At 36.6% G+C, this 14,635-nt stretch overlaps 1 protein-coding gene across 1 annotated transcript in view; it reads right to left on the reverse strand.

The window, feature by feature from the left end:
* WDR27 (WD repeat domain 27) overlaps positions 1 to 14,635 on the reverse strand; it is a 90,516-nt gene that overhangs the window by 30,079 nt on the left and 45,802 nt on the right. Inside the window, exon 23 of the mRNA XM_058802469.1 lies at positions 9,975 to 10,073. Coding sequence (XP_058658452.1) covers positions 9,975 to 10,073 — 99 coding nt within the window. The remainder of the gene's footprint in view (positions 1 to 9,974; positions 10,074 to 14,635) is intronic.

Consider the following 14,635-nt stretch of genomic DNA (forward strand, 5'->3'; position numbering starts at 1 on the left):
AAATCTTTAGATGATCCATAGAGTTTATGTCTGAGAAAACCATACTTGACAAACCTGTGTTACAACTCAGGAAACTTCCTATTCCCTAATTAAAATGTAAGGTCTAGTCCTAACAAATATTGTTGAATTTATGGCCATGAGTTTTAAATATACACTGTGAGACCACAGATGATTCCGTCTTGACTGTAAACAAGGGGAAAAAAATCTATTTCTGCTGAATATACAAATTTATAATTTGAGATTTAAAACTATGAGCACTCTATCAGCTTTTGGATACACTAATAAAAAGTCTTTGCCAGAAATTTATCTTGGCATAACAGTGAGAAATAAGATTCATATTTCACTAGTCAGTTTTTAGGACCTGTGTTAGTAAAAGTTGCACAACAAAGTAATTTTATTTTCCACTTGTTTCAAAATTTCATATTTAATTAAATTGCTAAATTTGAAAGCAAAAAAACAACATATTATAAATGTATTAATAAAACTGTTTTCTCTAATCAGGGTCAAATGTCTGTAGAAATCAAACTGCCAGCTTTATTAAAAACAATTTTCCTGGCACTATTAATTCAATGTAGAATTTCACAGATTTCACACTTTATCGAAAGGTACTTCTTTCATTAATTTTAAGTGCATTTTTAATGTGTCTAGGTACAATATATGGTACACATAGATGATAAATACATACACCTATTCAGACAAATCTGGGTAGACACAACTCCAGATATTTCTTTAGGATTTAGCTATCCTTGTCATTTCTCAAAGTCTCTGCATCAGAGCAATTGTACTTCCCTTGAACGAGTTAAGTAATTTTCTAAATGGATGCTTGAGTTTTAACTAGTTAATAAGCAAAAGGCTTTTCTTTGTCCCAAAATTCTAGATAAAAAGACAGTCCTATCTTTAAGCATTTTTAATACAAAAATAATTCCTTCACTTTAGAAAGACACAAGATAGAGACCTCATGAGAGCAAAGTCTATAGAGTCATGCCAAGAGAAAAACTGGCTTGTAAAATAATTTTTATCTTATTTAAAGTTGTACTCAGTAATCCATAATAATGAATAAATAGATTTTAACACATTATTGGGATTCAGAAAAGACCATTAAATGATAGGATTTGACATGTCTGCATTAGCTGTAAGAAAACTTGAATAATCTGAATATTGTGGGACAGTTTTAATTCTTGTGAGCATTGGCTCTGAAACAGATTCAGAAAGACAAAAGAAAATAAATAAAAATCTTGTTTCCACTTGTAATCTTTGTGACGTGTCCTTGAAAGTGGTTTTGGAGCTGAAAACCCCAGGCATTTCAGGCAAATGATAGTCTCATCTTTATTCAGCTCATGGTGAGTACAGGAAATAGAATAAAATTGAATAATTATGTTATGTTATGCCTGGAGTTTTGCCTAAGAAACTCTGACCCAGTTTGAGGCACCCATAGAGCAGCTATCTGCAGTGTGGGTCCCAGGCCCACCAAGGAAACAAGGACACAAGTGGACACACCTACAGCATCACTCAGACAGGACTGCAGGGCCCAGGATGAGCTGAGACAAATCCCCTGGGTCCTTGGCAGGACACTGTGTGGCTGGTTAGAGGCTCCAGAGAATGCCAGTCCCAGCCAGAGGAGGCCTACACTCTCTGGATCCCAGCAGGAGCAGCCCTGCACCACTCATAAGCTTTCCTTCCGACAGTGATGGCTGAGCACTTTGAAGAAGAGCATTGGGCCGATGGTCCTCTGCCCTGATGAGCACTGCTGTTCTCAAGCTCTCTTGTTTTAGCTTTTTTTCTCACAGAAAATAGGTCAGGCATTTCTAAAACTGATTACAAGGGGAACAAAATCCACAGGGAAATGAACAGGTATTGGTATCGCCCACCTCAAAAACATTTGTAACCATTTAGTTCAGGAGTACACCTGCTTCAGACTGAGCACTTTGAGCCTTGCAAGTGTCAGAGATGCAGAGGTTTGACATCCTGTGGAAACCCAGTCGAACTTGATGAACACAAACTTTAAAAACCACACTTCCCACATGCTTTTTGCAAATTTTGTTCAGTCCTTCAAATCATCATAGAACGATCCACAGCTCTCACACCCATCAGAAGGTTCATGCCTTCTTCTCACAAAGGGGGAGAAGACAACACCTAGGGTGGAACATGATTAGCTATTCAGTCCCTTCTACTAATGCAGGGCTGGGAAGAAATATGAGAGATTTCCTCAGCACGTACTGCTTGGGAAAGGAGGAGATAGAAACAATAAAATTCAAATTTAAATTTGAATTAGAAATTTAATTAGAATTAGAATTAAATAGAACAGAACAGAATCAAAATGGAAGAGACTCACAAGTATCATCTAATCCAATTTCCTAATCACTTCAGGGCTGACCAAAAATTAAAGCATGATATTCAAGCATTGTGCATTGACCTGTTCCTGTGTTTCACCACTCTCTCTCTAAAGAAATGTTTCATCACATCAACTCAACCTCCTCTAATGGATGTATCCTTGAGCCATTCCCACATGTCCTGTCACTGGACACTAGGGAAAAGAGATCAATGCTTTCATTTTCCCTCATCATGAAGCTGTAAAGAGCAATGAGGTCACTGCTCAGCCTCTTTTCTCCAAAATAAACAAGCTCAAAGTCCTTAGCTGCTCCTCACAGAGTTTGAAAACCTGCTATGATGGAGTGACTGCAATGGTCCACAAGGGAAAACTGACTGTTGTCATCTATCTGGGCTTGTGGCAAGGCCTTTGACAAGGGCCCACATGACATCCTTGTCTCTCAGCTGGAGAGACATGGATTTGAAAGGCGGATTTGAAGGGTAGATAAGGAATTGGCTGGATGCCAGAAGGTCAAGGAACGTGATTCTCCACCTTTACTCTGCTCTCAAGGAAACCTAAGCTGGGATAATGCATCTAGCTCTTGGGTCCTCAGCACAAGAAAGATGTGAGGTTGGAGTATATCCACAAAATGATCAGAGGAGTGGAGCACCTCTCCTAAAACAAGCTGAGAGAGCTGGTGTTGTTCGTCCTGGGGGAAAGGTGGCTCCAGGAAGATCTTATTATGGTCCTTCAGCACTTAAAGTGTTTTAAAAAAAAGGAGAGTGACACTTTATACATTTAAATAGTGATAGGACATGGCGGGGTGGTTTAAATTGAAAGAGAGATTTAGGTTAGATGCTTGGAAGAAATGCTTTACTCAGAGAGTAGTGAAGGAATGGCACAGGTTGGCCAGGAAAGTTGTGGATATCCCATCCCTGGAAGGGTTAAAGATCAAATTGGATGAGGTCCTCAGCAACCTGGTCTTATGAGTGGCAACCCTGTCCATGGCAGAGTGATTTGGAATAGCTTGTATTTAATGTACCTTCTACCCAAGACATTCTATGATTCAGGTTAAAGAATCACACACATCACGTTGACATTTTAAAAGAGTCTTCATAATTGTCACTTTTCTTTCTCCATATCTAGCTTCTCTCTGCAATGGACCGTGTCACAGAAGAAAAAGGCAGTGGCAGAGTGTGATTTGCCCCAGATGTTAACTGTTGGAATAAGTCCCAGATTTGTGTTTGTTTCTGGTGTGGTATGATATGGCATGGCATGGCATGGCATGGCACAATATATCAGCAGGGAAATTATCTATTTCTTTCAAGAAATCTTCTTACATTCGCAAATAACTAGCTGGATAGAATACAACTACAATTCTGCAAAAAACCATGTCACAGTGTTTCAGCAACTACAATATTCCAGACAGAAACATTGTGAATGATTTATGAAAAAGCACCAATTAACCAGTCCCTTCAGGTGACAAAATTAGCATTTTAATGCATGTATTACCATAATTTTAAAATATTTCAAACTCCACTCTTCAGAAGCACAGCAACTAGTGGTGATTGCAGATGTTGAATATTTCTATGAGATAAGAGAAAGGGCCACAAGATCCCCTTACCAATATGTACTTTTCCCTGCCTACCCCACCACACAGCACAGCCCTGAAAGCAAGAAGGCAAAGCAAAAGTCCCCCCAGTTGCCAGATCAGCTCACAGGGAAAACTTGTTAGGGAGGGCAGAATCAAGCACTTCTGAGACTGCTGTACTTTACGAAGTGGACTGGAAGAAGAGAGGCACAAAAGGCAGCTTTAAAGAATTTTTGCTTCGCGCCTTTCTCCCTTTATGCTGAACACAGTTCAGATACAGCCAGGAGCTGGGCCAAGACATTTGGTGTGGCTATATCATACTCCATCAGTCAGCTGGAATCATTTTATGTTGCTATTTTAATTTAAGACAGAAGTTGAGTCTGTTTTTCTTTTCATATTTAATCTGTTAGCTAAGACTTAGCTTTCCCTTTTCCAAAAGCTCATTTAGAATGCAGCTTATTCCACGCTTCATTTTGGTTGTACTTCATCTAAATATATTTTAATGGCTGAACTCTGATTTGTTATACATCCACTATACGTTTGCACCATGACTGCCAATTAATTTGGCTTTAAATTTCTCAAAGACTATGTAAGAAGGGAGAATCTTAGAATGCAAATGCTGGAATTTTAATTGAAATGGAGGAAGAAGCTTTGTACCTGCTCTACATGAAAAGCCCAGAAACTTTAAATTGGAACTTCCCACAGAATGGTTTCTAGTATCAACAAATGTTCAACTGCATTCTATGAATACTATCTGTTGAGTGAGTTAAATACAAAACTTTTCAAGAAAGAGAAATAAGATACCTTGATAGCTTCCTAAAGTGCTATATAAGATAATTAAATTGAAAATTCTATTTCTCTATGAAAAATGTAGCTGAACAAACTCCTAACCATTAGTCCTTTCGTTCTTCCTGTTTGGCAAATTTCAGCTCCTCTGGACAGAGGAGGAGACTGTATTCAAAGTATAGTTCACAGAATACTTTTTTACATGCCCCTTCATGGAGCATTAAAAGCAGATACTCACTTGCTTATCCCCTTTCAATATTGTATTATTGGCTTTTAAAAGACAGGTGTTGTAGTGTGTAAAGGGAGCAAGTGAGGTTTATCTCATCTGGAAGCTTCCCTTCATTTCCTTTGAAAAGATGGGGTTTTCTCTGAGACACTGAACACACCAATTTTCAGAACTGTTAAGAGCAACCTCCTGTTCTCAGCAGCTCTGAAAACCAGGTGACAGGCATCTCACTTTCCCTATCTCTTTCTGAAACAAGGCTTAACCAGAAGTTCAGAAACCACAATTCTTAACCTTGCAGTTTTCATCTCTTACTCAGGGCTTTTGTTCCCTCCCTCTAGGCACTCTCTTCTTCTCTCCAACATCATCACTCCATACATATGTTCTCCTCCAGTTCTTAGTCTCCACCATTCTCTCTTCACTCTCTGTCTGACAGTTTCCAAGAAGCTGTCTGTTCTCCAAATTATCCCCATCACTACAGTTAGTGCCTTTCCTTCCCACTCCCAGCCAATCCTCTCTCTTTCCAGTCCACAGGGAAGCCTGTCTAGATACTTGGTAAACAGAACTCACATGGAACAGCAGAGTAACCAATCATTCCAAACCAGCCCTTGCAGCCTACTAGTGCCATTCAATAAAGTATCTACCTTTGTAAGACGTACCATAAAGATTTTATGACAAATGTGCTATGACTTGAGATGCTTGCCCCTGCAAGCATATTTATCTAAAATCATGTGGTGTACAGCTGTTTTTTGCTGGCAACACAGTTAAAATGCATAGAGCATTCAATGATTGAACTGAATTATATTGTCCTTCCTAGCTTATAGAAGGTTCTTTCTTTCTCTTTAAAAATCTGCCATGCTTCTTCATATGTTTTTCATATTTATTTGCAAGAATTTTTTGGTATAAACAGTTTTTTGCACTAAACAACACCAACTCATATTTTAATACATTGATACACAACATTATTGGAGTTTGTTAGAAACTGCAAAAGCAATTATCCTCCTGCTATAAACAGTGACATACTTGTTCAGTGATGAACTCAATTTTGAATTCTCAGGGATTGGAATAAATTCAGTAGGACTATCTGCTGTGTCACACAAATAGCCTAGTTATCCACAGGCTCAGCAGCCCTTGTAGCTGGAGAGTGGAACAGCCCAAAGATCTGCATTCTTTTCTGTCAAAGCAGTTTTTAAGATGGCAAGAGCCAAGATCTGCAAATATAACCACTGGCTCAAAGACAGCAGCCAAACAAGACACTATAGGAAACCAAGCCCACTTTGAGAATCTCCCAAAGGTGGGTAGAGCTGAAGATCCTCTTTTCCCCCAAGATACTTAGACTGGCACTTCTCTGCTTTGACTCGATTTCTAAATCCATTTAACTGTTGAAAGTTTGAAAGTTGAACGGTTATCCATTTCTCCAAACCTGAAGACTATCTCAAGATTTTTAACATGTGGTAGGCTTGTATACAACACAGTTGTATCAGTCAATGACTGCCAATAATTTATTTTTAAATCACCATCTTACATAAAAAAACCCCTAAAGTTTGTCGTGTCCCAGTGATTGGTTTGTTCAACAATACTGCAGGTGCTGTTCCATTTGAAGAGATCTTTTTACCCCAATTTCTACTTCTCATAAGCCTTCGAGTCTTACAGAATAAGAAAGGGCACATGCAGCTGCCTTGAACTGCTTTATATGAGTATCTTGGTACCATTTACAAGCTGATCTATAACAACGCATGAAATATTAGAACAAACTGCATTAACTGCTGTCCCTTCTTTTTTTTAATAATACTATGACAATAAATCTGTACATTTGAGGATGAAAAAGAGAAGGATATTGAATATGATGGTGAATAAAAATAAAATATTGTTAAAATTTAATCAAACTGATACTTCAGTAATTTGAATAGAAAATTAAACCGGTATGTTTGTTAAATTTAGGAAATTTCCGGTCGCTATCATCATTCACTTCATTGAGATTAACCAAATGTGAGTACACAGATTCGGCTAACAGTTCAAGAAGACAAGGACAGAAATACATTCATCCTCAGAAAAGGTCAGCAGGAGGCTCTATATTTTTTTTTAAATGCAACTGTCTCCTTTGGCTGAATGTTGGTAAAGGAAATATCTTCTCACCAGACATAAACTGCAGTACAGTCTTTGGCAAAGACAGTCTTCCTACAAAGACTGCATTACTCCTAAACTGTATAAGGAATATTTAACAAAAGAGAACAGGTTTGTGAAATGAGCAGAGAGTTTAAGAATTGATATCAAGATGCATGAGAACATGCTGACATCTCTTTAAATAGGAAGAACATTTAAATAGTCTCTCTCTTTCTTGGTCATTTCTGATTTGTCACTCAATTAAATTATACTCTGCTTCAGAAGGTTCTCAGCCAGGCCAGCTGACCAACTGTGTAGGCTCAGCTCACCAAAAGCATGAAACTACCTCCCATAGTGTTTCAATGGGGTGCTAGCAATGCACACTGATTTCAAAGTCCTGATTCTGTCATGAAAAAATAACTATCATCATAGCATATACCAATATTCAACTTCACAAAACCAGCAGATGAGAATAGAGTCCCCATTTGCTTTTATCCTGCTTCAAAATCACAGAGATTACTTATTGTTTCCATATTTAGTACATAAGACTCACCCCTTTTTTAATTTAGACTGACTAAATGTGTTATAGTTAATAACTACAGTTACTATAGCTAAACACTACAATAACTCTTAATGTATACTCTCTAAAATAGATTGAAATGCTACTAATGGTTTTGGTAAGATAAATATTCTTCCCTAATTAAGTTTTGAACAATAAGTGAAAACCAGGAAGTGACAACAAGAAGCCAAAACTGAAAAATCATCTTGAAAATTAAGATAAGTGCAAATTTTCTAGCTTATTCCCCTTCTCCAGCTTTCATAGCAATCATTTTATAATTATTTCAGAGTACCTATGATGAAAGCAACAATGCCCCCTATAATAATCTCATATCCATCCAGGGTTTTTCCCTCTTTTCTGGAAGAACACTTATGCAAGTGAGAGTTATAAAAATGGTTGGAATAAGCTACCTCATGGACAGGTGCTGGGCAAGCAACAACTGAACTGGAGCACTGACAGAACACCACACTTTTGGCTGGATGTTTCCACAGCAAAAGACTTAGTTATAATATCTGAATTTCACTCATCAGCCACTTTCTTTTTTTCACCCATTTTGCTTTCTCCTGCCAGTGTTTCCCTTTGAATGCAATGGGACTTTATGCAGTGGCAGTTCAGAATCCAATATAAATCTTAATTGCATTAATTCAAACATTGGATGAAACAACAATAGAGTCAATTTTAAATCCCCAACCAGTAGTAGAAATGTGTACAAAAATCTTCCGGTATTGGAAACTCTGACTGCCTAAAACAAAGTCTTTCTTTCAAGGTATGGGACTACTTTTTTCTGATTAATTTGTGGTCTTCTTCTTTTCTAAATACAGGCTTATCATTGCATTGCTTAGCAGCTTCTCCTAGTGCCTTGGAATGTAATTTCATGCTAAATTCTATGTTGGAAAACTCAGGTAGTTTTTTGGGTTTTTTGGATTGGTTTTTGTTTCTGTAACTCCCACAAAAACAATTACTTCGAAAGCATTTTGGAGTGCAGAATTATTTGGTTAATCAAATTTACATTTCATCTGTAAATTTGCAGCAGTTTAACACATTCCTTGCTATTAGTAAAGTGTTTCTGATAAAACCATCTTTGAAATCTTTCCCCACGAGAATATCTACGGGGAAAGCCATCAGCTGGTTCAAGACCACAAGCCTGGTTTCTCAGGAAAGAGCTCTTCAAGAAAAGGGTCTGAACTTCAGATTTGGCTCTAACTATAATACTTAATTGACTGTGTAATGTTTGATAAAATTCAGTATTAAAGGGTTTGTGCCTCAAGGCACACTCCCATACCAGTCTGGCTTGGAGCCACAGCCAAAGCTTATTTTACACCATTTGTAGATTCTGTCCCCCTGATTTTCCCGAACTTAATTATTTCCAAGTCTTGATTCACACTACTACTGCAATTGAGCCTAGACTTCTAAAAACTGAACTCCAATCAGACATTTTCCACTAAAATGCATTCCAGTAGCTGGCCCGCAGATCAGAGTTCTGCAAGACTACAGTCATTATTCTTATAGTATACCTTTTTGCAGAAATATGTTCAGAGCTAAACCTTGCACTATTCTTGATTTGCAAAGTTTAATAAACCATACAATTTGGTTGAATATAACATTGCTGAATCCAAACACTGGAAAGACGTAATGTTAACCCTAAGACAGCAATCAACAATTTGTCAGTTCACACAATATATACATAACGCATAAAACTTCCAGAATTTCTAAAATCACAGAAGTGCTCGCATCTATATTTACACATGGAAGGAGCTATATAAATGTTACAATACTCCTACAAGTAAAGGAATGTTATTTACTCCATAACTATCTTTAATAGCAACAAGCACAGTCAGTGGTGAGGAGGCAGTGAAGTAAACAGAAGCTACTGTCCACTCTTACATAAATATATATAGTGACCATTTTTGTGTCGTTAAAGTAAGGAACAAAAAAGTTGAAAGTATAAGGCTTCAGTACAAATTCAATATATGAAAACAAAGAGGGTACATCCATAGGATTTAACTTCTTTAAAAACAGCATACAAAGAATTCACATGATAAACTAATTGCAGGGAAGCTTGAGTGTCAAAATAATACTTAGAAAATAAACCTCTTTGTACATATTGCTGCACTGCAATTAAACCATTACACTGAAATGTAATGCTGTTAACATAGTACAATGATCACTAAACAAATAGAAATTGTTACTGCATAATGCCAATTTCTTTGAAGTACTTTTCACCCATAGATATCTAAAAGGTTCAACGCACAACAGTAACAGTTTTTCAAAATATTGTGATAAAGCAATTTCAATAGCTATTCTGACACAGCACACTTGAAATAATATTACTTTTTAAATCTTTCAGGCCTTTGAGTTATTTTACGTGCTTTCATTACAAAGAGGAAAAAAAGTAATGGCTTACCTGTGGAGATGAGGGATTAAAACTGACATTGATTACAGATTCTGTGTGTCTCCCCAGTTTTTGCAAAAAAGTGCTTGAACGCATTTCATATATATAAGCCTAAAAAACAATGAGTTGGTATTTTCAGTATTAAAAAATAACCACATTCTTGAAGCATTAAGTTATAGTACAGTAACTCTAAATATAAAGCCTACAAAGAAGTTAGAAAATTTTAATCATTGGAGTTATCTCATTTAGAAGGTATTAGATTCCACTTTAAAAAAGGTATTTAAATTCCACAGAACATATTTTAAAATGTGTTTTTAAAGGGTACTTTTTTTTACCTGCCTCTTGAAGTACACCTAATGTTTAGTTATTTATTGGGGAAAGAGTGCATTATTCTTTTCATAAATACTTTTTTTTTTTTTTTTAGTTAATTTAAGCATTTGCTAAATTATCACAAATTATAGAAATCAGTTCTAAGATATTGATGACTTTCATATCTGTTTAGGTCTTGTACTGCCCAGGGTGTATCCTTGCAAGGCTTTTTAATAAATATCTACTTTATTCCTTTAACTCTTGTCTAGCCTCTGTTTCAGGTAGCCTCTTTAGGCTTCAGTTCCCTTTTTTGGAAGGAGTAACAGAGAAGAGGCAAAGTCAATGATAGCAAGAATCAAGAGCACAAAGTTCTGATTCACAAAGAACATGCTCCATCTTTTAACCAATAGAACATATCACAGACAGGCATTAGTGAAGTTGAAATTTTTCCATCATAATCCAGTGGCTTGCAGAAATTTGCCAGAATTATCCAGTAAAAATTAGTTTTCCATTCCAGATCCTTAGTTTAATTTGGGAAGGACCATGTTCATTTTTGGCTTAATCTTTATGTCCCTGTTCCACTCTGTAAAATAGATGTGATAATATTTCACTATTTTTTGAACAAAACTCCAAAGTTTGTTAAACCCAGGTATTATGGTAATTTATTCTCTTCCACACTGTTTCTAAATCAACCATTTGGCTCATACCTTTCTTTCAAAAATGCTATCAAGCAGTCATGCAGCTTAATTACAATCTAGCGAGAGTGTATTTGGTGCTGTAGTCACACTTCTCAGCCTAAAAAGCACTCAAACCCTTACATCCCACCTTTCAAGGGATGATTCTTAGCTCTGAGCTAGAGATTAGGCTGGGATGCAGCACTTTCCTAAATTGCCACATTGTATAGCCAGATTCATTGGATCAGAGGAAAGTCATGACAAGCAGCCACTGGCAGAAACCCACCTGTAGCTAACCACCAAAGCCCTGGGAAAGACCAGATATGGGAAAGCCCTTTCCTCTGACCTTTATCACAAAGACTCTATGCTCATATTGAACAGCTGCTAGGCAAAACACACAAAACATGGCAGGGAACACAACCTGCCCATTGATCACTCTTACAAACCTATCCTAATGGAACTACTGCTAAACGTCTTTCCAGTACTGTATTCCTAGCCCCGTAAATCTTATATATTTAGGTGTTACGGTTCAACAGAAAAAGGAGCAGAGTCTCTAGCTACATGCAAGAATAGTTTATTACATTGTAGCAGGTATCATCTCTTCCAATAACTGAAAGGAAAAGTAATGGTAATTTTCTGAGTAATTCTGACGTGCAAGACAATAAAATCTGATTAAAAGAACAACATCATCATATAAAAGTGGGTAAAACCAGCTTATGTTTAAGTAGCTCTAGCCATAGATATTTAAACTAGTCAGTGACAATCTAAATTTGGAGAATAAAAGTTAACTTGGTTAAAGATTGAAAGTACATTCATTTTTAACTTCAAAAGTTTAAAAACAAAATAAAACATAAACCCAAAAGAGAATTATATTTTAACAGAACTAACACTCATAACAAGAGGAATAACTCCAGTATAAACATCCTTCTGCTACAGTGTGCCATCATTTTAGTTTTGCTGTATTTTCTGATGTCATCCAAATGGTTTTTCTGTTCTATACTTACCAGATTATTTTAGCATATTCTTTTCTACAGAAAAAAAAGGAAATAACAGTAACTGAAAAATAAATGATTAACCATTAACACTAGCCACAGAAGAATAAAAAAAGCTTGAAAATATGAAATCAATGACAGAGGAAAAACAGATTTTCAGCAAACCACATGGAATGAAAAAGAAAACAAAACAGTCTAGGAAGCATTCAGCAATACCCAAAATGCATATGTGCATATAATGTTTTAGACTTTAGCCAAAGTCAATCCCCTTTTTTTATATTAAGACGAAATTTGTCTAATAAAAATACTGATTCAGTAGATATTGGTATTTCCTTTCCAATTCTTGCTGAGGGTCAGCCAAAAGTAAAAATAATTTACCTGCACCAACAGCTTCCAAAGAAGTTTCCTGGACCCATAACCACATACTTACTTGTATTTCCTTTCACTAGACATTTGAAGAACATTTGGAGTAGTCAGTTTTCAGTAACCCAGAGTGTGACAGTGTATTTAGCACCCTACAAGTATACACAAGCTTCTGCTTTCTTCCCTAGACTTGTACCAAGAGACAGGGAAGAAAGACAAAGGCCCTTCCCTGAGTGGAGGAATTTGTACCCAAATGGAAAATTACTTAATTCTACTGCATTGGTAGACAGAGTGTGCTAGATAAATTGATGTTTTATCTGCAGCGTTTCACTGTAAATTCTTTCCTCTGTTTTCTCACACTCTAACTTCAAAGGAAACTTGTTCCCATCTGTTCCCATTGCCCCCTAGTCCAACCCATGGTCATAAACATTTGTGTCAAACTACTTACACTCCTACAGCCTCCTGGGATAGGAAAGAGGGGAAAGCAAATCATAAGCACTTGACTAATAACAGAAGAATTCTCCTTGTTATCAGCTTTTGCACAGGGATCAGAAAAGCAACACCAGTTTCAAGTAAAACCCTTTGTTGCTGCTGTGGCTTTAAGCTGAAGTGTGTATTTTACAAACAAATCACAGGAAAAGAACACAACTAACAAACAAACAGAAAGACATTGATATCTAAGATACCTAATTTGGCCTTACACAAATAGAGATGTTTTCCTCATGTTTTGCATGGACTGGCCAATGTCATCATTTTTCTGTGACTATTTTTCCTAATATTTCAAATGAGCTACAGAAGACAGAAATATAATCAAGTCCCTTGATTGAGGGATAGAGTCCCTTGGTAATCTAACATGTTTTTATAAAAGACATCTGTCATTATTAATAAGGCATTATCGCCCATTTGCTTCCATCAGTGCCATCAAACTTGGTGCATAATCCTGCAGTACATGACATGTGTTTGACTTGCACTCCATCACTCCCTATTTATACTGGGGCACATATTCCACTGAACCATGTATTTTTCCTCAATTTCAGGCTAAAAAAGCTCATGAACTACTTACACTAAAGAAAAATAACAATTAACCTGAAGCAGACACTGAGCATGGAAAGTTTCAGCCCAGAATGTTCTTACTTATAAGCAACTGAAAACAGAATTATAGTGGAAAGTGTTAGACTACCTTAACTATAGGTATTGGGGCCAAATCCACACATAATAAAACAGATTTCATAAGTATCCTAAGCACTGATTAATGCTCTTCAGTCCCAAGATATCTTATACACTTACCACATGGTAGCATGGAAAGTCTAATCAAGCCTGGCACCAAAATGTTGAGTACAGTACACCCTCTCAGAGTCCCTTTCCTTTTTAATGACTCTTATGGAGGCTCTTTCTGGTAGTCACAGGAAACTTCCCACTACTGTAAGATCCCAGTTTCCATATGATTTCCTTTGACATAACTAAAAAAATGAGTGACAGTGAACATTATTAATGCTCTTTATTATTAAAATAATATTACACATATCAGTCATCTTCCAAGATGCAGGGGATATTTTTCAAATGTATCAATCTTCTGGCAGTTATAGATAACACATTTGAATTTTCCTCACTAAAAAAAATTACATAAACCATATCTGACTTCCCTCTCTAAGCCACCCTTCTGTGAAGGTTCCAAATTGTAATTTTTGCCAATTCAGTTTCTATTTAATTTGCTAATTTTAAGGCCTAATGTATGTGATTGTTTTTATTTGTTTTAGTATGAAATTTATTCAGCACCATGCACCACTGAATTTAGGTTGCCTTTACTTTTAGAACACACAAAGTGTTGTCAGAGTACAGAATTATAAATGGAAGACTTTTTTCTAAGAATTCACATCTCACTATGAAACAGCATGGTTGTATCACACCCACTTTGGCTCTTTTCTGACTGCTGCTAGGATTCTGCTCTGTATCAATAGTTCCAATAACTGCATTTCCTGCTTGTGCACTGGTGTTGACTGACAGCAGTACTGAAAGATTCAGATGCTGCCAAGGACCTTCAACCAGATGTTTGTACCAGATGTACCAATCATACCCAAAATTCAACTACTGTCAAGAACTGAGACCAAGAAGTACACATATAGAAAACACAAGCCCTGTGGATATAAAACTATATAAACTATATATCCACTTTTAGCACCTCACCACTGTATGCATTCCAAAATGAACATTGGGTATGCATATCTACTTCACCTTCCTGTTTTGTCTACAGTTGAACATGGGGCATTATCTTTTATAAAATTAGTTTTCTTTAGCAAAATGGCTAATTTCTCACACTTCCTCCTATCTCTCAAAA

This window comes from Ammospiza caudacuta, chromosome 3, assembly GCF_027887145.1.
Source record: "Ammospiza caudacuta isolate bAmmCau1 chromosome 3, bAmmCau1.pri, whole genome shotgun sequence".
Taxonomy (NCBI): domain Eukaryota; kingdom Metazoa; phylum Chordata; class Aves; order Passeriformes; family Passerellidae; genus Ammospiza; species Ammospiza caudacuta.